This window comes from Centroberyx affinis, unplaced genomic scaffold (assembly GCF_046629955.1).
Source record: "Centroberyx affinis isolate AG114_WGS23_722 - 3 ecotype Tasmania unplaced genomic scaffold, CSIRO-AGI_Caff_v1 ptg007379l_1, whole genome shotgun sequence".
NCBI lineage: Eukaryota > Metazoa > Chordata > Actinopteri > Beryciformes > Berycidae > Centroberyx > Centroberyx affinis.
The window spans coordinates 415,159-441,727 of NW_027283722.1; the positions used below are offsets into that span (position 1 = coordinate 415,159).

Consider the following 26,569-nt stretch of genomic DNA (forward strand, 5'->3'; position numbering starts at 1 on the left):
CAGGAAATATGGTTTTGTAGGTATTACACTTAAAATTGACCCCCATCCATATACGTTGAATGGTTAGGTCTACACTGGAACTGACTACTCTTTTTTTCTAAAGGAGTATTTTTTTATTTACAAATCCTGTGTCTGCTATATTTATTGACCGACAGAATACCCTTTATTACACATGTGAATAAAATTACATTTTTAAAGGGCTCGGTCAGCTGTCTTAGTTACATTGTGTATATTTTTGTTTGTTCTCAAAACTCCCCTATCGTAATAGTGTGGTCCGGACACTTCCTTGTTCAAAAGTTTTATTTTGGGGAAGCTTTGAGGAAAAGTTGGCTAGCACATTTGGGCATTATTATTGTCAAATAACGAGGGAATGAATTATATCCATCGTACGTTTGGGCACAACTAGGGTGTAGCGCAGTTTTTCACATGGCTGTAATTATAAGCTGGCTAACGTTATACTGAGAGGCTCCACAAAGAGGAAGATGTCCACGGCTAACGTTAGCGAAGATTTTAGGGTGAAGTTCCCATTGCATTCCTCAGTGTGGGAGAATGATTACAGGAAATTGGAGGACGAAGTACCACAGGTTCGTACAAAAATTAAATATGTGGCTAAGCTATCCAGTACTACTTGAGTCAGCTAGCTAGCTAGATGAAGCCAAGCGGCATACGAGAGATATTTTGGTCTCCATCTAGTTAGTGTAGGCGATTGACAGATGCTTCGTAGTAGCACACACACAAATGGTGTTTAAAATGTTAACCTCCAGAGTATGACTCATAAGTAGACGAGACATGATGCTCGATTATGTCAGCGTACTTGGATGTAAACAGTTTGTCATTCTCAATCATGTAGTGCCAAATTAAAAGGTGTGAAAAGTATGAAGACTTCCAGCTGGTGGTAATCATAATACGGAGCCCTGGAAGATGAGAGAAAAAACTATCATAAGGAAAAAACATCACTGCATACAAAAATAAATTACACTTTCAGAAAAGTATACTGTATTTCTTATAAGTATACCCTATTTTCATATAACTTACATCAGGTTAGTACTACTATAGCATAATGTATACTAAGGCTTAAAGAGTTGTCAGCCTAAAAAGTGGGTAAATTCTATTTCACCACTAAAAATCAGTTTCTCCTTGCTTTTCTCAGAATGACATAGAGGCTGTGGATCCCAGAGGGAGGACGCCTCTCCACCTGGCTGTGTCGCTCGGCCACCTGGAGTCAGTGAGAGTCCTTCTGAGACACGGTGCCCAAGTCACTAAGGAAAATGGCAACAATTGGACAGGTTAGGCGTGTAGTTTCTCCCTGACAGACGAGGAATGCTATGATTGTGTTACTGTTTCCTGTACTTGTCTTGCAAGATGACATGCTTTTAGTGGTTTTTGTGGGCTGTGTGATCACTTAGAGCCCTTCTCACATTAACCTACACATCATCCAAATGGGATTTCTGGTAAAAAATGCATATCCACTTGTCTCTTCCGACTGCAGTGAAACAGTATTGCTTTCGTTGCGTAGTACTGTCGTTTTTGAGGTTTCCTAATGGACGGTTGCGATTTAGGGAGAACAAATACTGTTAGCTTAAAAGGTTTAGTGGTATGTTTACATTTGTCTGTGCCTGTGTGCAGTACTGCAGGAGGCGGTCAGCACCGGAGACCCAGAGATGGTTCAGCTGGTGCTTCAGCGCAGAGACTACCTCAAAGCCTCTACAGCACTAGGAGGCGTGCCAGAGCTGCTGTCCAAGATCCGAGAGGTTTTGCTTCACACAGTCTCCCTGTCTTGTCTTCCACCTCTGCCTGTGCCTGTAAAACATGTACAAGACACTAACTTCCCTGTTTTCCTTTTCATCCCCAGTCTCCAGATTTCTATATGGAAATGAAATGGGAGTTCACCAGTTGGAGTAAGCTCTATCTTTTTGTTTTGTATGGATAGGCAAAGTAGGTGATGAGTGTGTACTAGTGGCCTCATTTATATGGAATATGTTAGTGACCATATTCAATACTCAGAAGAAAAAAGTATTGACATATGTTTTGTAATGCAGTACCCTATGCTTTGCTATCCACACCAAATAAATCATCTTCGCCTACCAAGAGTGTTTGTCAGGTCATACAGGAAAAACTACATACCTGCCTCTTGTAGGTGAAACATCGTTTGTGGTTTAGTAAAAACTCAGTTTTTCATGTGCGGATATTTGTTTTTTCCCTCTTGGGACATTCATATGCCGTTGCTTCACAGTCCCTCTTGTATCCCGGGTTTGTCCAAGTGATGTTTGTCGCATTTGGAAAAGTGGTGCCAGCCTGCGAGTAGATGCCACTCTCCTGGGCTTTGAGAACATGACCTGGATCCGAGGGCGTCGAAGCTACATCTTCAGAGGAGACGGTGCGTATTGGAGCTCTTCATGTCATTCTCACAGCTGTTTGTGTAAAATGACGGAGTTTGTCGCTGACTTTTTGTTTATGTTTTTTGATAGATACATGTACAGAGTTGATGGAGGTGAACCATGATGAGGAAGTGGTGGACACCGAACGCTTCAACATATCCCAGGAGATGGAGGATGTCACACTAGATTCAATGCAGCCAGCTGAACAAGAGGTTGCCAAAAGGTTGACTACTCCGATTGTCAACACCTACTTGGACACCAAGGATATTGCTTTTGAGAGGCAAGAGTCCCATCTTTCTCTATTCACCTCTTTCTAACAACACGTACTTCTGACTGCTTCTTCTGATTAGCCAGGAACCAATTGCACAGTGGCAGCATTTCAGGATAGCTAACAGCACTCAGGAAGTTTTCACACCTACCATCAGGTCTCCCAGACTGAGAACACTGAATGCAGTGTTTCCATTGACTCATTAATTTGAAAGCTGTCCGTGTCAGACAAGCTTGGTGCACACTTGCTCTCAAAAAGTGAGTCAATGTTGCGTAGGCCTACAAACTAGCAATTACGTGTTACCCTGGATATTAATAGCGAGGAGAAGTCGATCTGGACCCCATTCCTCATACGTCTTTTAATTAACCCAGGCTAATATGATACCAGCTGTTTCAAATTATCTTGCTAATCTGCATCCGGCTAACTCTGTTCCTCAAATGTAGGTTGCAGATTGATTTGTAAAACTTGCTTGTAGTTAACTTGGATAATTGCGTGCTTCCGTTTTGGAAAAAAAATGGAGCATGAGGGCAGAGTGTAAACCATGATCAATAATCATACAGTTGGCTGCCACAGCATCAAGGCTAAGCACCTTTTTTACGTCACCTGAGCAAGAGTTAATAACTGAAAGCTATGAGGAACAGATCTTATCTAAAAACATATCTTAACTGTGGAATGCAACACTGCCAAAGCCTCTAAAATGAGACAGCATAAGTAGGCCATTTATAATTATAATACTATTGTGAAAATTATTAAAAAGGCAGGATATAAAACAGATTTTCCTTCCCTGTAATGAGTCTACAACCTATGATTTGTTTTGCCTTCATTCTCAGAGCCAGTGGCACTGGTCCAAAGAGGACGTGGGAACAAATCAAAATTAAATATAAATATGTTCTTCAAACTCGTAAACTGTAAATAATCCCTGCTCGACTGTATCTTTCAAACGCCAACGAATCTTGGCGATCTCTCAGCACATGTTCTCTTCTAAAAGCTTGTCTAATCATAATAGTGCCTTGATCTATTGGCACCTCTCTAAGGAAAAGTGCAGCCATGTCTAGAAATGAGTTCATGGATGGGATAATCTTAAAAAGGCCTGGTCATAATCCAGCCGACTGACTGACTAAGGCTGTGTTTTTGCAGTTTTGAGTTTAAGGAGCTGTCTCTCTGGTAGCAAGTTAAATTTTAAACTTGCTTCCAGGCAGGAACTGAAAATTCCAGGCTTACATCAACAAACTTATTCAGCTAACTGAGTTATGTATGTATGAGGAATGGGCCCCAGGATTTATTTAATCTTGTTTTTCACATTGTATTTGAAAAGTTTACCTATTTATAGACTTTCAGCAGACCTACGAACACCACAACACCACTCTCAGGCATTATTGCTTAAACGTATGTTTTTGTTTTCATGAACAAAATCAGGATCTCATAGCATAAAAGCAAGATTTTGTTTTCACAAAGCACAACTACTGTTTTTCACAGGAACAAGTCTGGCATATGGGGTTGGAGGACTGACAAAACTGAAGTTGTCAATGGATTCGAAGCAAAGGTTCATACAAATTATATTATGTTTTTGTTTTAACAAGCAAGATTTGCTACTTAAAATACTACAATGTATTTTTAACATTGTATGATGTTAGATACTGATTGTTTTCTCAGGTATTCAGTGTGAACAATGTGAATGTGGTAATCAGGACAAGGACAGAGCATCTTACGGATGAGGAGAAGGCCAGGATAAAAAGTATGTGTAAAACTTTGTTCATGCATGATAAAATTGGTACTTTCCCCCCCCCACACAAATGAGTAGCACATCTGTATTGACTGAGATTGGTTGACAGTGCTGAAGTTAGACTTTTTGTTCATAGGTGAGAGGAACGTCCTCGAGTCTCTTCTGGGGACTGTGGAGCAGCACATCAGTGCACAGGGGGTAAGACATGCAGTTAGTAACTACATGAGTGACATTTTGGTCTCACCAGACAGTTGATTTGATATGAATGCTTGACTTTGTTGTCTTGATAGGACCTTACTCTGGAGTATGCAACTGCCACTAATCCCACTGCCATCACTCCAGAGGAATATTTTGATCCAGACTTTGACTTGGGGAATCGAGACATTGGCCGACCTATTGAGCTGAGCATTCGAACACAGAAGTAAGAAAAACTGCATTAAACCTCATAATACTTCATTTTTGATAGCTGTGTGCCAGGGTTCATATATTATCAGTATTGGGAAATTGTATTTATGTGTGTACACATTTGAGCAATGTATTGTTTTTCTTTGTTGTACGCAGGTTCAAGGGCACACTGTGGATGAGTGAGGAGCACCCCCTCTCCCTGGTGGAGCAGGTCACTCCCATTATTGACCTCATGGCCCGGACCAGTTCCCATTTTGCGCGGCTGCGAGACTTTGTCACCCTGAAGTTTCCTCCTGGGTTTCCTGTTAAAATAGGTGCGTGGAATTCCTGAGAACAGGAATGTCACAAAAGAAGTCGGGACTTTTTACACAGACCACATGTTCAAGGTGTAATACAAGACCCTCATTCACCCTTTGAAGTCTGTCTTAAAGTCTAATCTATTATTTGTTCTTCTCTCACAGAGATTCCCCTGTTTCATGTGCTCAATGCCAGGATTACCTTTGGTAATGTCAACAAGTGCAGTACAGAAGAGCAAGTGAACACACCCGCAGCCACACCCGCAGCCACACCCGCAGCCACACCCGCAGCCACACCTGCAGCCACACCCGCAGCCACACCTGCAGCCACACCCGCAGCCACACCCGCAGCCACACCCGCAGCCACACCTGCAGCCACACCCGCAGCCACACCCGCAGCCACACCTGCAGCCACACCTACAGCCACACCCGCAGCCACACCAACATCCACAGATGATGGAAATGCTGCTGGTAAGAATGCAGCCAGTTTTTGAGCACTGAATGTATCAGTATAGAAGTTGCATGTACATGTAATGTTGCAAAACAATCCTATGTGCTTGCTAATTACTGTTCCTTTGGTTTTCATCCATCCAGCACCCCCTCCATTCCAGGTGTGTCCTTCAGTGTTTGAGGTGCCTGTCCACTACCGCCATCGAGGCGGCAGCCGCCACACACCCATATCCAACAATGATGAGGAACTTTTGCAGTATGCCATCCACCAGAGTCTTCTGGAGTCTAGCAGAGTCCCAGGACAGGTCAGATGGCAACAATTATAGGACAGTTCCCTCACAGCACACACAATCTGTTCTGATCTTTTTTTAGCAAGCTGCTTGATGTTGCAGTATCCCTGTCAGTTCATGGCGTTCCTCCTCTGTTCTTTTAAGTCATCTACCTGTTTGTATCATTACAGGAGACGACCTGGGATGATGCTAATGGGGAATTCGCTGATGCTATGCCCAGTAGCCAGAGTGACAGGTAGGAACATGGGGTAAAGCTGTTGGCATAGCAATTACATGCAGTAAAAGGAAGAGAAAAGTCCTTGTTTTACAAGTGAGAGCGAGGGTTGGAGGGGTGCAAGAGAGTTTCCCACACTAATCTGTTGAAGGTAATGAACTCTGTGAACAGTGAGTTAGCAGATCTACTGGGATTCAGGTGACTGTGTATATGTATTGTATGTATCTATATAAAAGCCACAGAGAAGCCGCTGGAAACTATTTCTTCCCTGTCATTCTAGGAGTATCCCAGAGGGGGTGCTAGTGGAATATGGAGACACATCCAGTCCTGCAAGCTCCGTCTCAGCCTCTAGTCCTGACTCAGACCTGCGCCTGGCCATGGAGCTCTCGGCACGAGCTCAGGAGGAAGAGGAGAATAGAAGGAAGCAGGAGGAAGAAGAACTAGAGAGGATATTGCAGCTATCACTCACAGAGAAGTAAAAGGAATACGAGGGAATAAGGAGTTGAGGCCATGCCTCGCCGTAATCCAACTTTTCCAGATCCAGAAGCAGCAACCACCACACCTCAATTTACCTTCCCAACCACTGTAGTCATCTATGCAACCTCAGATTTCTTCTGTAACAGGTCATGATTGCACAGGCAATATCAAACTGTCGGTATTCAATTTTCCAAAAGCTATTTTTGGTAAGAACATACTCCTTTATATATTTGTATCTCCACATAATGCGTAAAAACTTCTCTATCCTCAAGCTTAATCCATGGACTCTTTGGGATTATTTTGGATGGGTTCTATTTTTTTTTGTTCAGTTGAGAGTCACAGCTGCAACCCATAACAGTGTTGATCATATCGTTGACAGGAGTGGGGTTAAATCCGTGTAATTGAGGTTCTGTAACATAAAGGTTTTAGACTACTGGAGGTGACTCTATGTAGCGGTGGCCCTCAAATCTGGTCCTCGGGGTCCATAGTACTGCTGGCTTTCTATTCTGCCAGAGAGTTAACTGCATTCACCTGTCGTCCCAGGTCTAAGTCAGTCCCTGATTAGACAGCTTGGATGAAAACTTCCTGGCAGAATAGAAAACTAGCAGTACTCAGGACCCTGAGGACCAGATTTGAGGACTACTGCTATGTAGTTTTCCCACAGAGTCGCTTTGGAGAGGGTCATGGTCTCACTGAATGATTGAATATCTCAGGGTTCCACTTTTCCACAGTCCCTTCACTTTGGAATTAGGTTTCTTAATTAATTGTAAAAACATTGAAAATGGTAGCCTGGTAATTTATGTGATGTTTCTTTTGTGCAAAATGGTATCACCCCTTTGCATATCACTTACTGCTGTACCTATATTATTTCATTATTTTGGATTCCATTCAGTCAAAACCGGCTAGCAGGTTCATAGGTGAATGCAAAACAAGTTTCTTGTACTTTGTGAATGTACAATATTCAGATGGGTAATGAAAGCATGTTACTGTGAGAGAAAATGTAAATCAGATGCATGGTGAAATCTTTGCTGCACAAGAAAGATGAGGGCTTAAATTTTCCTTAGGCAGAAGCCTGATTTTTATTGAACATGTCCCCTGCTTTTTTGGTTTGGGAGGATGCCATTTTTTTTAATGGGTCAACTCTCACTGAGCAACATCAACCATTATCACCTCAGTTCAAAGAAGCAATAGCAGAAACCACTCTGCCTTCCTGTGGATATAGCAGTCATGCCGTTTCGAAGCAGTCACACAACCAGTGTTGCATAGATTATTATAACCGGTCCATTCAGTGGTAAGATTTTGTTTTTTCACAAGCAAGACCTCAAAATCACCAGATTTCTAAGGGCAATCCTTCAGCCTTTTATAGCCACAAACAACTATAGACCTCTAAGCTGAATGAAAGACAGTATGGAGTTAAAGATCAAGCATGCCCACTATAAAGGATTGTTTTTGATGCAGGTCCCAGTTTGTTTTCTCTGATGAAGTTTGGTTGGGGAGAGTGGTGGTGACTATTCTGTGCTGTGCCATTCAGACCAAATTTCTAAAGTCAAACAGAAATTTTGAAGTTTCCTATCTTACAAAAGAAGATGATAGGGGTTTCAGATTTAATTGGGTGATGCTGAATAAAATGCATTAACCACTACAGTTGATTTCACTGATAACCAACCACTCATCATAGGTCTCTCTGCATTGCTTTGTCTGGGTTTCAGCGGCTTCAGCTCAAAAACGACTAATCATAATGATCAAATTGCCAAACTGCAAAACAGTCTACCAAGGCTAGCTATGGTTAGATTAATGGGGAACAGTTTAAAATGCACCGTTTGCTAGCTGAAAAAGTTTTTTTTTGTAACATGTTAAACTTTTAAGAAAATGTGGTTGTTTCAAAATGTTATTTCTTAAATAAAAGCACTTTATTTCCATGTGGACTAAATTTGACTTGGCTTACGTGTTTTATATACAGAAACGGATATAAAATGGAAACAACCTTATGCTTTTCTATCATAACATGCTTAACATCTAATGAGCTAGATTTGTTCATATCCAAAGCAATTAGGTTCCTTTACATTTCCAGGTCAAGTGTTCACTCATTCATGTTAAGGTTTAGAAGATCATTTATCTACAGTGTGTGAATGGACTTTATGTTTGGTTAGCTGCTAAATATAGTCATATCCCTTAGTCTTTCCAACCCTAACATCTGCACTCTGGATAGCACATAATCAAAGTATGCTGTAATCCAATTGGATTGTGCAAAATATACACTGGTTCCACGTAGGAGGGATCAGTTCTAAAAATGGAGTCTATATTGTGTTAGCCTATTCCATGTACATTAAAAGTCAGAATGGGGATCTGTCATTTTTCATGATAGGATTAAAAAAATGTCTAAATATTGCACAAGCCAAAATCCCTCTCTGAAATTATATAAAGTATTTATTATTTTGTTGTTTCTTTGCTCATAGGCCAACAGATTCTTTTAACAGTCATGATTCAATAAATAGATGATGAGCTGAGCAGATTTTCACATTCATGCAAGGACACAAAGGGCAACATTTGGTTTGCTTTGTTAAAGGGGTCATTGACCTCCTCCTGTTTTCCACCACTTTCACCTGGCATAGGAGCCCACTGTTTCCATGGCTGTAGATGAAGGGAAGGAGATCTCTCTCCTCGTAATCCTACTTTTGCCTTTTTAATATATGTGTTGATGGACCTGAGGCTTATTGACAAGTTTTCCCTTCAAAAGGGCTAAGGAGCCACAGACACAATGCCCCTAAAAGCAAACTGAACAGGCCTATTTACACATTCCCTTTAGATTTGTCCTTATGTGTCACATAATCAAATCAATAAAAAAAATATATTAGATAAAACGACAAGTCACAAGTAGATTAGTAAACAGGATTAAAAAGTAGGCTATTACTTTCTTGGACCCAACAATATCCATTGGAGATAAAGTCTTGCTGTAGATGGCAGCCTTAATTTCAAATTCCATGTCAGTGCGTTCATAATACTTATTTCAAAATGAGTAACAAAGACAAGCAAAGGATTGCTCATGTTAAAATTTTGTATTGATGCTAATTAATAATGATGTTTACCATACAACAATAATGAGGAGTTATACTCAGTTTCAACACATACTGTACAAAAAAACATACTTAAAAGACAAGAGGTAGTTTATATAAAAATGCAGCTTTCAAGATAAATCACAAATAAAGATACTAGGCCTATTGCATAACATTTAAGTCCTGATTTTGAGGCCTAGGCACTCAAAAATCGGGAATGCCATCTAGATATCATAACGAATCCACACAAAATAGCCTACAATAATTCTTAAATAACCTGATTTTATAACCAATACAAATAGTCCCTAATTGTGCAGTCTGGGTGATGTGTCTCTTCAGTGTGGCAGTAGATGAGCTTGGCTTTTTCCTCCCCCTTTTTTGTCGTAGGCCTACTGAGCTGAGAGCAGCTGGGGTCCAGTCTCAGTCCTGAAGCAGGGGGTCAGGGTCTGTCTCTGTTGCCTGTCTCTTCTGGGTGGCGGGACAGCTTCACCGCCGAGGCAGCGGTTTGTAGACACAGACAGCCATTATAATCATCACCACCAGCAGCACAGTGAGGACGCTCACCAGGGTGACTGGAACACACGGACAAACAAACATGATAGGGTCGATTAACGAACTTAACATGAACAGACACATATAGCAGAGGTGGCTGTTTTCGTGATTATCTGACGATGTTTTAAAATGTCCTGCATTTGCGTTTCATTGAATAGGGGTTTTTGTTTTGATGTCAAACCTGCCTGCCTGTAGGCTAATTTCAGCATCACTCATCCGGCGCACCTTGTATTGACAGCCTTCATAGGCCTTTTACACTTGTTTACATATATCAAGTCTTACCTAAATTCTGATTCTGCAAGAAAACATATGATTTTTCGGTCAATTTGGAGTCCTCCAATTGTCCGCTGACTAACATGCTAAAACACAACAGGCCTATTATATTTTCTCGGATGAGATGGAGCATCATCGCGGAGCTTGGAAGAGGAATGATGATGGAGACTGAGGCGCAGCTTCTTCCGCCGGGAGATCCTGGGTCCTAAAGCCGTTATGTTAATGTCAAAGAACAAATTTTTGTAGCAATATTGTCAAAAGTCTCCTAGTTATATACAATACTGTGCAAAAGTATTAGGCAAAAAAAAATAAATCTGTAAAGCGAAGATGCTTTCAAAAGTAGTGAAATGAAAAGTTTCTAAATATAAAAGAAATTACTATAAAGAGCATTCTACTGACACACTAATGCAGAACACTAATAAATAAACATCTAAGACAAAATTCAGATAAAAAAAATCTAGGGTGCCTAAGACTTTTGCACAGTACTGTATTTAATCCGGATTGATTATTGTAGGCGACTTCTGCTCTTAAAGTAAATTGTACTGATCTCTTCCCTTGACAGACACACCTGCTCTCTGCAGCCTGGACTGTGCCAGAGGAAGGTATGGAAAGCTTCAGGTGTTGTCAGGTCAGTTGCAGACCTACAACGGGTATAAGATCTCTTTTCTTATTGGTAAAGTATGTTCATCAAATAAGTGTGAGGCCCCCATCACATTTTCCATTTCTGAAATGTCAAAGAGCAATGAAGAATAGATATAAAGGTCAAGCTCCTTGGGGTTATATCCTTACATCATTACTGTGCATGACTGATGCATATGGCCTTTATCTTCATCATCTATACACCATCACACTGCACACCATTACAAACACTTACTGCTCTTAATAATATGCCAGAGAATCTTAATAATCCATAAGGATTGTCACTCACATTGGCCTGAAATTGAAATTAGAGGCTTCTTGCACAAATTCATCACAATAACAAGGAAGCATTTCATTATGAAAGCCTGCACTGAAGGCCTGTTTTGATTGGATATTTAAAGACAATTGAATGAAGTCAACAGATTGATTTTCAGATGTTCTGACTTGAGTAAGCAGTTATGGATGGCACACTGATGGTGTGCAGAAACCTGGAAATTGCTCTCAGTTTAAGAAATCGCAAATTCTCATGATCTTTAAATTGTTAATATTAGCAAATATCTCAAAAAGAAGGATGATATAAGAGAATCAACATTATAATCTTTGATTAAATCAGAGTAAACTGCTGGGAGTCACTCCACTGACAGAGTGGGGGATTGTTGAACTGTGATTTATTATGTTCTCAATAAGAAAATGTATACTCTTGGTCTGAAAATCATTATGGGTACAATTCGGTGACTTTCACCTTTTTCATCTGTTCCAGTTGATTCTTCAGTGTAGCTGAACCTTGTCATGGCATCACGTTAGGGAGCACGACATAATCCGAGAGCAGAATATATAAACAGCACATGGTAATCATATAGTAACTACAACCTAAAATTACATCCTAAAATGTTACTCAAATGATCATTGTTTCATTTGTGTAAAGTGCAGTGGACTCAGAGAGTGGGAGTGTTTAACACAAATGTCACTTGAATATTCAGTCAAATGATGACTAGTAACAAGTCAGCTTTCCAAGACTCATTCGTTAGACCAGTGCTTATTTCCATGACAACACTTTCAGTCCCATTGCCTTGATCCTATTGCAATAATTTTATTTGATATAACATTTGTAGATTTGGCATTGCATGTCCCCGTGCAGGTTCATGAGCAGTTATCCATCAATATTGACTGTTCCAGTTACCTGATGTTGTTCACTTGCTTCAGCTCAAAATATCCTCCTTCCTACACATGTCCAAGCTAAAGCTGAAGCAGGATGACCAAGATAATGCAGGTTATTTTCCATGTTGCTTGTCATCTTTTTCATGAAATAATTTTGCCTCTTTGCAGGAATTGACGGAGACAGTCAGACAGGTGAATACACTCTCCTGGAACAGATAAGGCCAGAGGTGGACTACACATGGAGTCATGCTGAGGTGAATGTGCAGGAAAAAGAAAATATTGTACCAAAGTAAAATATCGCTTTTAAAGCAAAAGTTAAATAACAGTTACATTATTTTTTATTAAAAAGTGTTGGTTTGAATGAGTGGCACTGTTCTCCTCTGGGTGCTATGGTTTCCTGAGACGCTCCCAACACATGTAAGTCAGGTGGTTTGGAGACTCTAAATTGCCCATGGATGTGAATGTGAGTCTGTCTATCAGAGTTAGGCTCCAGCTCCCCCATGAAACTGAATGTGAATAAGAGGGTGAAAGAAACTGAATGAAGAGCCCTTTCTGTACGTTCAGATTCCGGAACAGTGGAATTCAGAGAGTACAGTCACATTCTAGAATGGAATGTTGATGCACAACTGTTACAAAATATCCCCAGGTATCTGAACATCTAGCGTAGTTCAGAACTGTGTTAGTGGTGATGACTGAGCTAAAATGGAGTCAATAGTCATATACAAGATGAAATGTATCAATGCTAAACATTTTAAAAGCTGAAATTCAATGGTGTGTTCTATGTAGCTCTACTTCTATCCTATTCCCCATTATTAGCTACTATTAGTCACTACATATCTATGCAGCGTTTCCTCAATATACTGTAGAGGGATGTTCGTCAAGCTGTTCATCTCAGATGGAAGAGAAAACATCTATTTAGCAGCGCCCCTTTTATATGTTTCTTCTGCTTGCCTGCTTTGGAGACACCTCTACTGCAACAAAGGGCTTTGATCTATGCTTCCCCTAACTAGAGCCCAAATGGGGAATTGCATGTTCCACTTTATATTCTTTGTTTATCCTCATACCAGTCGTCCTTGAAGCTATCAGGCCCTGCTAACCAGGAATAAGAATAGGTTGAATAAGGTTTGGACAGGGCTGTTGGTGGTGGGAATGTGTGTGTGTGTGTGTGTGTGTGTGTGTGTGTGTGTTGGGGGTGGGTTCTGTTTAATAAAACATTTTATTAAAAGCATTTGAAGGTAGAAGCTGCTCTGTTCCCTTGTATGTTGATGGATTCTGGATATTGCAAATTAGCCTGTTAATTAGAATATCTAATTGAGGTGAGCGGCAACAGCCATGACAATGACATGAGATGATCATCATATGGAGATTTAAAAAAAATCTCCTACACATTTATGTTTCAGATAAATCTACCTGTTTTAATACAAAAAGTGGAATTTTGTTGCCTAAAATACTGTTTGATGTTTTGGTTTGTTTAAAAACACTTGCACCTATAAGTACCCTCTATGAATGGAAAGGAGCACAAACACAAAGATGAAATACATTGTTTATATAATCAATAATGTCAGAGCTTATAACTTGTGTAGCCTAATGTAAGACAAAGTTTTATCACATCTTACTAGTACAGAGACCAGATTGAAGAGGACTGAAATCACACAACCATCATCACCTTGCTCATCACATTATTCCTTGAATATAAATAAGGTATAGAGCGCATTTAGCTAAGTTAACATATGTGACTAAGACACAAGTAATATTATATGTCTGCAAATAAGTTTGAACAGTCTTTGATCAGAGAGCGAAAAACTTTTTCTTAGTCTGGAGAGGCACAATATCAATACAACATTTACAATTCTTGTACATATAATATTTAGGTAGATTAAGGCAAAACAGGCTAGCTGAAGTTAACTGAAGACATGAGACAAAGATCCAAAAGTTTTGAACTATTTTGAAGAACCAGTATACTTACAGATGTGTAGCCAATCCAAATTGCTTGAAGTATGAATGTTACACATCAGCTGAAAGTACACAACCTCTACTTTCTATGCTATGAATGCATAGAACAAATTAATGTCTTTAGAGGATTTGAAAACGTTATTTATCTGAAAACATAAACTGGACACACTCTTTGTCTGAAGGCCTCACTTAGCTCCATTACAAACACTTGTGGGGAAAAAAACATAACTTTTTATTTTGTAGGAGTATTCAGCAGCTGGTATAAACTTCTATACAAATACTGTATTACAACTAAATATGAAATACAGCCTTAACAAAAATGTAAAAAAGGGACATTATTTTTGGGTTGGTCCCATATACTGACTGCCTTATTTAGTAATCCCTTGCCTTGCACATTAAGAGATACTGTCCAACAAAAAAAATTGTTTAAACCTAGGTTCAAGATTCAAGACATGAGCTATTCATAAACCACACACAATACCTGTTCAACTTATCACAAAAATACATTGGTGCTGGCAATACTTGGTGTGAAAAACACTAGCTGGCATACTGTACAGTATGTTGGCTACTGAATTGATAGACAATCCATAAAACCCACTGAACAAACTTTTTTATCACATGAAATGACATGCAAACACTGCCGTTATTTTCATGAGGAAACCATTTTACGTGTTCATCTCACTTTTGCTCTAAGTGCAACACTTTTGTTTCCACTGCTGCTGTAGCTGAGCATGCAGAGCATTTCTGAAAGGTGACTGGTGATTCCATCTGCGTTTCCTTAATTCACACATAGTATACAGTAAAGACAGGAAGGAAAGTAATGACAGAAATCTGCAATAGCATAGCATATGAACTCATCTAGGACATCCCCATGCAATGGAAATTATAGGTTGGATTTGTATACATGTATTTATTTTCCTTGGCATAATGTTTTTGTGAAATTAACACAGCTGATTTAGGGAAGAGGTAGCCTAATTAATTTAAAGTAATTGCTACCCATACCCACAGAAATGAAACATTTGAGAATGACAGCATTTGAAAGCTACCTGTCCTCCTGCAGATGTAGAGCTTCTATAGATACACACAGGCCATCCAGGTACAGCTAAATTATGAGTATTGCTACCAGTGTGTCTTTATTCCTCTTAGAATTACAGATTTAGCAGCTTTTACCATTTTACAGAGTGTTGACAGTGGAGAAAAATCAAATATCTAGAGTAAAAGTCAATGTGGCTGACAAACAAAAATGCAATATACGTTTAGATTTGGTCACCAGTAATTTAAAAATATGGTTTGAATGGGAATCTACAAGCAGGGGACGAGTGTGTACCCCAACAGCGTGCTTTTCCCTCTTATCCCCACCTCTCTTTATGTGTTTATGGAACGGGAGCCATATTGAGGTTGTCTGTGTGCATGTCTGGCATGGTCCTCTCTGGTCTCAGACACACCGCCAGACGCTGAGGAAAACAAGATGGTCGGGGAAGGAGAGCAGTGGGTAATTCAGAACGAGGTGTGGAAGGAAAGAGATTTATCACATGTTGCTGAATCTCTCACTGTTTTGCATACAATTTTCTGTCTCATCTGAGCTGTAGCATACGATCCACTGACCTGTTTGAGAGATCCAGGGGTCCAGACCAGCTTGTAGACCATGTAGATAGGGATCCACATGAAGGATGAGAAGCCGATGATGTAGCCCACTGTGATGCTCCAGTCAGGATACTTGTAGTCAAACAGCGTGAGGGGGGGTGCTTTCAGCAGGGAGCTCACTATGATATACTGGGAAGGGAGAGGAAGAACTGAGAAAGCAACCCTATATATTTCTGAAATCTCCCCCTAGTATTTTGCCTTCATTTCCATAGGTGAATGTCAATTTTATCTTTATATGTAAGAAATTACTAACAATAAGGCAAGGTAATATCAGCCACACTGACATACAGAATAGAAGAAATAATAAGGGAAATCACGTTATAACACTGCAAAATGTCAACAGGAGGACAGCTAGAGAGATGGATGCAAAAGGCAGACAAGATATTTGGTTGCTGTATGTAGGTGAAGGAAACTGACATTTACACAAGTGTTATGCACTACGCATACTGCAGAGAAATACTTGAATAAGGCATTTGATGAAGAGAAGGGTTTAATGTATCACTGAAGGTCAGCTGTTAAGGCTCTACAGCCTTCAAAGGCCGCTGGCCCAGTCATCTTTGTCCTGTCTTTTGATCTTACACTGAGCATTCACCCATGTCATTTAGCCTGGCCTGGTACTGCCCATTGATCTCTAGATGACTTGAATGAGTGTAGCTTATTTGATCTTCTTTTTCAAAAGGGCTACATGCGGTAAACCAATTCACTTGTATCATAAGGAAACAGGTTATAAATACATTGTTGTACAATCTAAGTAAATGATATAAATGTAAAAGTTTAGATTCATTGGTTGATTGTTTAAATTTTTGCCTCCTACCGCAAGAAATGCTGGACTGATGGCGACCCAGCACACCTTCCAGAATAATCCAGGAGCGTTGCCCAGCATGGCTTGAATGTCACTGCTAAATCTTTGGATACCTGCAAGCGATTTCAAAGTTACTGAAAGCAAATGGCATATGAGATAATCTCACTTGTTTTTCTGAATTCTGTAAGTTGGTCAGCCATTACTTTTTTCTCAGGAACATCAATTTACATTAGAGATAAAAGAAACTGGATAATAATTTTTCCTTACCATAGAACCAGGAAACAGCAATGGCCTCGAGGAAACCTACAGCGATAATGGAGCATCCTACTCCAAATTCCTCCAGCAGCTTCACCACATAGGCTCCACCCTGTCAATAGCCAATAACATATAAAATAGGTTAATAACACAAGTCATCATCATGGTTTTCCTCCATGAGAGCAACAGAATGCAGATCTCAGGATTGTAATTAGCAAGTTAACTACAAACTACAAAGCACATTGTGTATGAAATGTGCTATATAAATAAAGTTTGCCTTGCCTTGCCTTGCCTTACAAATAACACATTATGGACAGTATTATGGATCTATATATAACCACCTATAGCCTCACCAAGTGCTTGAAGGTGATCGTTTCAACTAACAAGGAGTTGATTGCTGTTAAAATTTGAAAAACATATCAGTTACTTACATTTGTGAGGGTGCTTAGAGAGCCCAGAAAGCAGACAACTACCAAGCCCAGAACAAAAAGTTCACGTCTGTGAGAGAAATAATCTGGGTATTCATCCAACACAGCAGTGATGATCGCCTCCAGACCACCGAACTGAGACACACAGCAACGACATGTATTGTTGGAGAATCACATTCATTTAAAATACTATATAATAAACATGTTTTAATCTATAATAAGCCATTAAACCAATTTGGATAGCTTATGTCAGGTAAATATGCACATTTCAGTAGAATTAACATCACAACAGCTCTGCATGTAGGTCTCCATTTGCATATTTGGAGTTAATGAAAAGAAATGAGACTAAAAGGTTTTATAGAAATGAAATGTAAGTGTAATAAATGCTAGAAAATAAGCAAACAAGCTACTTTTATGGTCTATATATTCTATTCATGCTACATCTACAAGGCCTAGAAGATTATTCAACTTGATCTGCGATGTAAGGGCTTGAGTAAACTGTTGTGTTTAGTTTTGTTATTTCATCCTTTTTTTAACATTATTTTTTATTGTTATAAAATATATTTTAACTTTCAAAGTTCGTACCGTGCTGTCAAGACCCAGGGTGATCATCATCACAAAAAAGATGATGGCAAAGAAGGTTGAGCCCATCATGTTGGCAATGGCTTCTGGGTACGTGATGAAGAGGAGACTCGGTCCTGAAAACATGAAAAGATTGAATATGAAGAGACTGGGGTGAATATTTGATCTGCTGTTTAGTCCTTCCATTTGATTATTTTAATTCTAAAACTCAGATCCTCACCTTTATCCCTGGCCACATCCTCTACTTCCACCTTCCTCATCTCTGCCATGTAGCCCAGCACCGTGAAGATTACAAACCCCGACACGAAGCTTGTCAGACAGTTCACTAAACTCGTCACGATGGCATCACTGTTGAGGAAAAAAAAAAGGTAAATATAAGCCTTGTTCAAGCCAAGGTGGTGTCATCATCATTTCTGACAAAGAGACAAAACTGATATTTGCAGGAGCCAATAATACTCATTCATATTGCTTGTGTTAAATCTAGTAGTGGTAGTGGTAAATCTATCACCAAAATCAATTCTGTCTTTGAATGTAATTTTTCATTTCTATTAGCAATGCTACTTGTGTCTTGCTATTGTGAAAGGCGGTCAGTACCTCGCTGAACCACATCTGACCTTTGCTTAATTAGTTCCTTTGAATTCTCTCTTCAGCCTGATTTTCTGTGTGAGGCATGAGGATAATCCTGGACAGCAACCATACACTTCCTGCAACAATACTAATGAAGTATACTCCACTGAAGGATGTGTGCTGTGTTCATTGGATTAATAAAACAAACAATCTCAATAGAAATGTGTCACACTGTAAACATTCATTCTCACAGGGTTTTATCTTAGTGTTTTTTTTTAGTAGAATGCATTTATTGGATGAAAACTTGTATCTCTAAAAGGTTTTACAGAAATTAAATGCCCAAATTATAATCATAATATGAAGGGTTTCATGCAGAAACATCTATATCAATTTTGACCTTTAAATGTTACCTGATGTTCACTGCCAAAAATTGAATCAACACAAATAACTGCATCCTCTGTGTCTCTACATTTTATGAAGTAAAGAGCTCAAGATAGCTGATAACTTTGGAAATTTATTCAATAATATGTTTAGCTTTCACACCCACAGTCATTTTATCAGAGTAGGTGTCATATTTTTCAGATGGTGGATATCTCATTTGGATTTGGATCACAGTTGCTCCACTACTGAGTGTGTTTATGATTAATCTGATGTAATAACTATACAGTATGTGAACGTATGTGAAAGCTAAACATGATTTTTAAATATACTTTAAACTGTAAATGATTTGTTTGTACTGTTTGTAAACACTGGTGAAACATGGAACAATACTTATCCATAAGGAATCTGTGTATATACCCTAAAGTCACACATATTGAAAAACAACAGTATTTTTGCATTGATGAACATGTATTTTTGAAATGGTTTCTTTGAATATGTTTGTCAAATATGTTTGTCAAACCGTCAAAATACAGTTCCAAGGTTTTCACTGGACATCAGGGCTCAGGTTCATTCATGATCTGCGTGTTCACTGACTTCTCAGTGTGTCATTTCCTCACATGCCACTCTGCTCTACTAATTACATTAACCACAAACACCACTAGTCATACTGGGAGTCTAAAATTTAATTTCTTCTTCTGCGTTGCTTGGCATTCATGTCCACCATGTAGTATTCACCACTCCCTGCTCTAATAGCACTGACTCATCCATATTATCTTGTTTATTCAACACATCTACAGTAAATCCCATTGTTCCTATTGGAGTTTCTACAGCCTACTATGTATAGAGTCATCAGTGTGACAGATACAGTATAAGCCTTAGATTTGAATGGGGGAGTGGACCCATGAATATTTATACAAAGGTTTCAGCCATTCATTCAGACCCTCTACCTATTTATTTACCTATATTTATGCTTATATACAAGATTCACATAATTCAATGCATCATACTGTGGTTGATTTTTTCATAGATGCCTATGGTTGGGCATGAAGGCTCAGTTCTTACCGATAGCAGTTGTTTGTGAAAGGATTGTAGCTGGAGAGGGCCAGGAGAACGCCGAACCCAGGCCCCAGAGAGAAGAATATCTGAGCCGCAGCATCTACCCACACCTGCAGAAGACAGAAAGGCTCATTATACTATCTGGCCAGTGTCATTATTGCACATAATACCAGCCTCTGGCACTCTTTTGGTACATGTTTTGAGATATTCTGGGTTTTGAACTGAAAGGGAAGCATGATAGCATAGAAAAACACTAATTTCTTATACAAAAACACCAATTTCCTTCCAAGTCAAATCTACAAAATCTGTTTCTTTTCAACGATTCAGCAACAATGCCCAGTACAAATAAATAAGAGCATCGTCAAATTGTAATTTTATTATTGGTGTAGCTCATTGTGGTCTGTGCCCCCAGTAACGTTTGTGGAGCTGGAAAGTGCTGTGATAGCCATATAGAAATCGAGCTGCCACACAGCTGTACACAGAGAGATCTGAAGAGGAGCGTGTGTTCGGCAGAAAAAAGAAGAGGGAGCATTGGATATCGGTGAGTGAGATAGAAAGGGAGGCCTTTGTTAATGGGGAAAAAATCTAAACCAATTATGCATCTTATTATCCTGGTCTGTGGCTTATTTATGCATCTCATTTCATCTCATCCATATTCCCTGGAACCAAAGCACTCACACACGTTCGGCAAACAACTGCACCGAGCAGAGTAGAAAGCTGCGGACGGTTTAATAGACCTCCAGAAACGTAATTCAACAGGACAATTCTCAATGAACCAAACGTATGAGACAACTTGGCCATATTTTTCCTCCAAGAGACGGTTATATCCCGTCCTTGTGTGACGTAGACCGACTCTGTTCAACTCACACTGGTCTCGAGGAGCTTCCCCCACTGGGGTTTGAGGTAAAACACCACACCTCTCCAGGCACCTGGTAGAGTGGCGCCACGGATCAGCAGGATGAACAGCACTACATAGGGCAAGGTGGCGGTCACCCACACTACCTGGCATAGAGAGAGAGAGAGAGAGAAAATGAGGAAGAGAATAAGAGAGAGAGGGGGGATGGCAGGCGGGAGATCATAGCTTTGTGATGAAAGTAAAGATAATATGAAATACAATAATCCTCCTGGTTATGTGGGACGAAAACTATTATTATGGGTGTAAAGCATCGCCAGTGGTTTACCTTCCCAGAAGTTTTCACCCCCTTCCAGAGGCTGAAGTATACTATGGTGAAAATGAGAAAAAGGCAGAGCATCAGCTGCCAGCGAACGCCTCCGACGTTACGCAGCCCGTACGACTTGTGGATCTCAAGAACATTCCTCCTGTTGGGATAAAGCACGTGAATCAGGAAGTTTTCATCACATAACAGAGTATTCCTCATACAAAACCATTAGATTACAATCTTTCTAAAGTCATTTTTATGTGTTTTTTTTTTTTTTTACTTACACTTACATGCACTTACGTGTAAAATTCCTCTGCCGGAGACCTGGAGGAATTTGTCCAGGTGACGTTGTCCCTGCCAAAGTAGTTGGTGCAGTCGGGAGTGTTCCACACGTTGTCGCAGTTGGTCCAGGGCAAGATGCTGGAGAAAGAGGAGTAGAAGTAGAAGAGCGCCCAGGCGATGATGGTGTTGTAGTAGAAGGACACATACAGAGCGATGATGCAAATGGCATATCCTATACCTGAAAACAGGGCAGAAACACGGGTGAGGAGTAGAAAAGAGTAGAGTCATGTGAGTATCTGCAGTCTGTTGCTGTAACTGGAAAAAAAAACAGTGATCACATGGAATTACTGCTGAACAAGATCATAAGTGATTCTCATATTATGCTTGGACAGACTTTTTTCATTATGAAAATACAAACATGAACTTAATTTTACACAAGTGGAAATAGTTAATCATGGTTGAATATATTATTCTTATAACACTATCTAAATTGCACTCTGTGAATTTAATAAAACGTGATTTAACACCATATTCGATTGATTTGAAGGCAAAGTATTGCAAAAGTAACTGAGGACATTCAGGTTAGTTAACCCTATTAATTATATTATTGGTACCAATTATAAGCAGGTTGGTAGTCTAATCCCCGACAGATTGCAATTTGAAAATAACCTTCTTAACGTTCATTAAGATACAATCCCTGATAAATAATCCTAATAATTAATAATGATCAATTTGGGTTGTGACTAGATTGACTGTCATCAAATACCAAAGTAACAATTTTATAATCAACTGAGGAGCGAAGATTCGGGCAGATTAGGGTTTGAGCAGCAAGGTGAGAGGCCTTACCTTTGAAGATGGGACAGATGTGTTTCCATATGGAAATGGCTCCAGTCCTGTGGAACTGTCCCAGTGCCAGCTCCATGTAGAAGAGCGGGACGCCCCCAAAGATGGCCATCAAAATGTAGGGAATAAGAAAAGCCCCTGCACAGAGATGCATGGGGGTACAGATTATGTCATCAAGGTCAAACAAAGGGCTTTTTCAATAAGGTCATGCAGACTTGGTAGCACTGTCACGTGCAAAATGACTGTTACACTGAGGAAACTCATGCTAAGGGTAAAGACTTTTACACTTTTGGCTTGGTTGGAATTTGACTCACAAGACTAAATCAAACTTTCTCACTGTCTTCTTTGTCAGATCATCTTATTATGCTGCCCTGCATGTTTATATTATGTAATATGTTTCAGATCACAGCTCAGGTAGGGGCTTTACAAGAATCAAAATTGTATTAATTTAGCCATGAATATGGTTAAGACATAAGCTTTTATGACATAAAGGCTCTGTAAAAATCCCAAACAAATATAAGAGGTAGGCTATTTTTGGACATGCCTTTTTTTCCCTGACAAAAATCTGAAAAGAAAATCTGTATTATGTGAAAGAAGTGACGAAAACACAGCTAGGACCAATTCTAAACACAATATTTTAAGTAATTTAATCATTTGTGTGTGAAATACAAATGAATAGGTTTTCATTAAGTATGGGAACATTTATTTCTACCTTGGCTGGATAGGCAGTTGCGACACTTCTGTACGGTGTATACCAATCGAAAATGATCAAATAATAGACAAAATAGATGCATATCGTATGCAAAGTATAAAAACTTTTTAGTGGCTCTCGGTGTTTGGGTTTGAGAGGCGCAGTTCAGCACCATGGACAGTTTCCACTGCCAGATGCGTAGGTTGTGCCTACTTTCTGATTTAGTAATAAAGATCATTTAAAGCACAAAATATAGATTTCATTGGCTAAGTTACTTAGCCTATATTTGAAGAGTCTATTACAATATCCCAATTTGTATGCCTAGCAGGCCTACATCTAATAAAAGCTTGTGTCTAAGCAGTTTTATAAATTACAACTCATTAAAGGTAGGCTAAGTTAAATGGCCTAATTCAATATTTCCAAAACTCTTACCGCCACCGTTTTGATAACATATGTACGGAAACCTCCAAACGTTTCCCAGGTCCACCGCAAAGCCAATGACAGATAAGAGAAAATCCATCTTTTTGCTCCATTTGTCTCTGGAGTCCGTCTGTGTGATGACCGGCACCGGGACAGCGTTGGTGTTGTAGCCGGGGTTCGGGGAGCCGTGGGCGGTCAGACTCCCCGCCATGACCGCTGAGTCCTGTCGGGGCATGGCTGGACTCTGAAAAGTCAGTCAAAGTAGCAGCTTCACAGGGAGAGGAGGTTTCTCCTATAACGATGAGAGGTCCGAGTGGGAGGAGTTGGGGAAGGAGGCACCGGCTCGATGCAGCGGACACTTGGGGATTGTACCTGTTAGTGGAGGCTTCAGAGAGACATCAGTGCGTCCTCTTCTGAGGGGCGTTTTGCAGTGACTGGTTTTCAACTTAAATGCACAACTGGTTTACAGATGCCCCAAATCGATGATGTTATGGCTGCTCAATAATAGAGACCACTTTCTAGTACTCAAGTTGTTTTTATAGCGTATTGAATGCATTTAGGCTACCTCAGGACAAAGCCTATAGGCTATATCTGGTTTAGATTGACATATTTTGCAGATTATTAAAGGCGGTTTATTCTTCTTTCATTTATTTGTAAATTTATTAAAATTGTATGCTTGTGGCAAAATGATTTCCCCCTGGGGATTACTGAAATATAATTTAATTCACATTTAGGCAACAGGTTATTCAGCAAATGAAATGTAAGCAAGTAAATGTTGAACTTAAACAGTGCTTGACCTGTATGAAGATTCAATACTTGTATCTCAGCACTGTAACACTGCTCATGATCATCATCCTTCAATGACAATGAATATGCATATGAATTGCTCAAAGCTTTCACAGTCCTTCGGTTTGCTGAAACCAACCATTAAATCACACTGATACTTGACACAGTTATGACATTTACCAGATTTATTTGAATTTAATCTTTTTCAATAGGAAATCATTTTCCAAGATCTTTTCAAGCTAGCATTTAGTGATACTATTACAAAACATCTAAAGAATGGTTATTTGGATAATATAATTTGTCAAAAAAAACAGCTTCTACATGCTACCTAGCTTCTTAATGTTAGACTGGCCTCTAACACTCTTATTTTCAGGGACTATCTGAAGTTTTCCATGACATTTTATACAATTTCTCATTTTACATTTATATTTTTAATGACTGGAAAACTAGTCATCATATTTCCAGGTATCCAGGATGTGTTATGATGCTGATCAACCCAACATGCAGGCAGTTCATTTGAACTTTCAAAATTTTGACAGCTATAAATAGCATCTTGAGCTATGTTGACTTCCTGATCCTATGTTAATATAGTTTGGTGAAGACATTGAATAGAATCTCTGCGGCATAACTGCACTCATTAGGAAAACTTAATAAAATGACTTTGTAATCAAATCCACCGCTTTTAGCACTGACCAGTTTGAAAAGGCTGCTAACTAGATATTCGGAGAGCAGCAGTCACGCAGGTCAATGAGTGGAGAGTGCATCAAATGAAGTTAGTTTGGGAAATGGATATGACAATGAGATAGGGCATGAGACATCCAGCACCATCATGAAATTGTCACTTAAAAGCCGAATGGCAGCCAAACTGTCTGGCCTTTCTGCAGCATTGTCACGACCTGCAGGCTGGCTCAGGCAACTGAAGGTGGAAAACTGTGAAAGGCAGCTCCTTTGTTTCATACCTATTACTTCAATACATTTCACTTGGTAGCATTGAAACAGTGAGAAGACCTTCCACTTTTCTTAATTTGATTGCTGTGTTTGTCTGCATGTGAACACTGACACATCAGCACTTTATAGAGGTAGAGCACTTTAGGATCTGCAACGGTGCACGGGCATGTGGCAATACAGCTGTTTTTATTATGTTTTAGGACTTTTTATTGTTTTTGTTTTTTTTATTCTCCATTGTTTTCCATGTATTTTATGTATTTTATGTTTTTTATGTGTATGGTCCATCATCTTAAGAGTTGCACTGAGGCAAATTCCTATCAACTTTGTTGACAAGGAAATAAATTATTGAATCTTGAATCTTGAAACAAGTTGTTGAATACCAGTTCTATTTGAAAAGTAATAATGAGCAAGTTCTCATATAGGCCTATGCACCTGAATGGCAACAGGTCAGTGTCTTTATATGCAGGTCTCCTCACAAACCCAGTGTCAGAACCATAGATAGATAGATAGATAGATAGATAGATAGATAGATGACTTGAAGACGTTTTTTTTTTTTTTTTCAGTTCAGATCTCATCAGATTCAAGCTTCCTTCTCACTGGCGGAGCTGGGACAGAGAAGGGTAAACAATCAGCCAGTGGTTGCTCAGCCAAGGGCCGGGGCCCCTGAGGGCCGAAGCACGGCAGCAAACTATACAGCACTGGCCTTCTGTAACATACAATCCTGTCAATGTGCATTGGCACACATGGGCAGAAGAACATCAGACTGACAGGACCTTCAATCACATGCCCTGCTGCCTATTAGAGCATGTCGACTCTAATCACACATGGACATGTGCATGTTGGCCCTGCCCAGAGATTCTGCTGACAGTCTCCACACCCACAGTCAAACAGATATGGATATGACACAGCATTGTTATTTCTAATCTTGCTGTTGATTTGATTTGGTTTTGTTTACAACTGTTGCCATTCATTGTCAATATGAGAATTATCAATATTCTTCCATCTTTCTGTCGTCCTTGTTTGTTGCCCCTCTTTTATATCGCTCTATTTTCTCCTGAGAATAAATGTAAATAAATGTTCCTTTCCTCTTCAGTAGAGCCTCTGTTATTCATGATGTTCTCATGTGCCTCATTGTGATTCAAACAAATGACCAGCGTCTTATTTCCCTGAGTGGGGATTTTCTGGTCCTGGTTACCTTGGGCTCACAGTGAATTAGAGGCAGGTGAGAGCATCACTTGACATAGCCACGGCTATGTGTGCAGATTATTGATTTGACCCTTGGCAAATAAACGCTGACATAATGACACATTCTGTAGGTTTCCCTTTGACAAGTAAGCCAAGGCAAGCTGGTGGGATGTGTACTCAGGCAGAAGTCCTGGCACGGCATTTAACAAGGCTGACTATTACATTATCTAAAGCCACAGCAAGGTGTGAGTCATGCCAGGAAGGGAATCCCAGGTTGAAGAGGATGTTTGTGAGGAAGAGAGAGAGAGAGAGAGAGAGAGAGAGAGAGAGAGAGAGAGAGAGAGAGAGAGAGAGAGAGAGAGAGAGAGAGAGAGAAGAGACACAGCTACCATGAAGAGGGCTTTCTCTAT

At 39.7% G+C, this 26,569-nt stretch overlaps 2 protein-coding genes across 5 annotated transcripts; one reads left to right on the plus strand and one right to left on the minus strand.

Annotated features, from left to right (window-relative positions):
• The first annotated feature begins 197 nt into the window (after window positions 1-197).
• Window positions 198-8,421, plus strand: ankrd13a (ankyrin repeat domain 13A). Of its 4 annotated transcripts, none has more exons than XM_071513642.1 (16): window positions 198-584; window positions 1,151-1,286; window positions 1,627-1,751; window positions 1,853-1,898; window positions 2,234-2,377; window positions 2,469-2,658; window positions 4,123-4,189; window positions 4,300-4,381; window positions 4,506-4,567; window positions 4,660-4,790; window positions 4,931-5,088; window positions 5,236-5,310; window positions 5,500-5,541; window positions 5,665-5,825; window positions 5,984-6,045; window positions 6,305-8,421. In XM_071513642.1, the coding sequence occupies exons 1-16, from the start codon at window positions 483-485 to the stop codon at window positions 6,501-6,503; spliced, it is 1,782 nt and encodes a 593-aa protein (XP_071369743.1). In that variant the 5' UTR covers window positions 198-482; the 3' UTR covers window positions 6,504-8,421. The 4 variants fall into 4 exon arrangements, with proteins under 4 accessions (XP_071369743.1, XP_071369741.1, XP_071369740.1 ...); XM_071513640.1 differs by having other exon boundaries at window positions 200-584; window positions 5,488-5,541; window positions 5,981-6,045; XM_071513639.1 differs by having other exon boundaries at window positions 202-584; window positions 5,236-5,541; window positions 5,981-6,045.
• Window positions 8,422-15,455: 7,034 nt separating this feature from the next.
• slc6a4b (solute carrier family 6 member 4b) lies at window positions 15,456-23,475 on the minus strand. Its single transcript, XM_071513665.1, has 13 exons — window positions 23,253-23,475; window positions 22,133-22,267; window positions 21,305-21,524; window positions 21,026-21,164; window positions 20,712-20,846; window positions 19,851-19,954; window positions 18,061-18,188; window positions 17,844-17,956; window positions 17,262-17,393; window positions 16,843-16,942; window positions 16,588-16,688; window positions 15,735-15,902; window positions 15,456-15,583 (listed from the first exon to the last, which is right to left on the minus strand). Exons 1-13 carry the CDS (start codon window positions 23,473-23,475, stop codon window positions 15,503-15,505), a joined length of 1,779 nt encoding a protein of 592 aa, XP_071369766.1. The 3' UTR covers window positions 15,456-15,502.
• Window positions 23,476-26,569: the final 3,094 nt, after the last annotated feature.

Excerpts from the sequence above, each read along its gene's own strand:
- ankrd13a (XM_071513639.1), top strand. The coding sequence starts at position 483 with ATGTCCACGGCTAACGTTAGCGAAGATTTTAGGGTGAAGTTCCCATTG. Across the intron at positions 2,378-2,468 it reads CTACATCTTCAGAGGAGACG|ATACATGTACAGAGTTGATG; the intron begins GTGCGTATTGGA and ends GTTTTTTGATAG. Across the intron at positions 4,190-4,299 it reads TCAATGGATTCGAAGCAAAG|GTATTCAGTGTGAACAATGT; the intron begins GTTCATACAAAT and ends TTGTTTTCTCAG.
- slc6a4b (XM_071513665.1), bottom strand. The coding sequence starts at position 23,475 with ATGCCCCGACAGGACTCAGCGGTCATGGCGGGGAGTCTGACCGCCCAC. Across the intron at positions 19,955-20,711 it reads GGAAGCTCCTCGAGACCAGT|GTGTGGGTAGATGCTGCGGC; the intron begins GTGAGTTGAACA and ends TGTCTTCTGCAG. Across the intron at positions 16,943-17,261 it reads CTCTAAGCACCCTCACAAAT|GGTGGAGCCTATGTGGTGAA; the intron begins GTAAGTAACTGA and ends GGCTATTGACAG.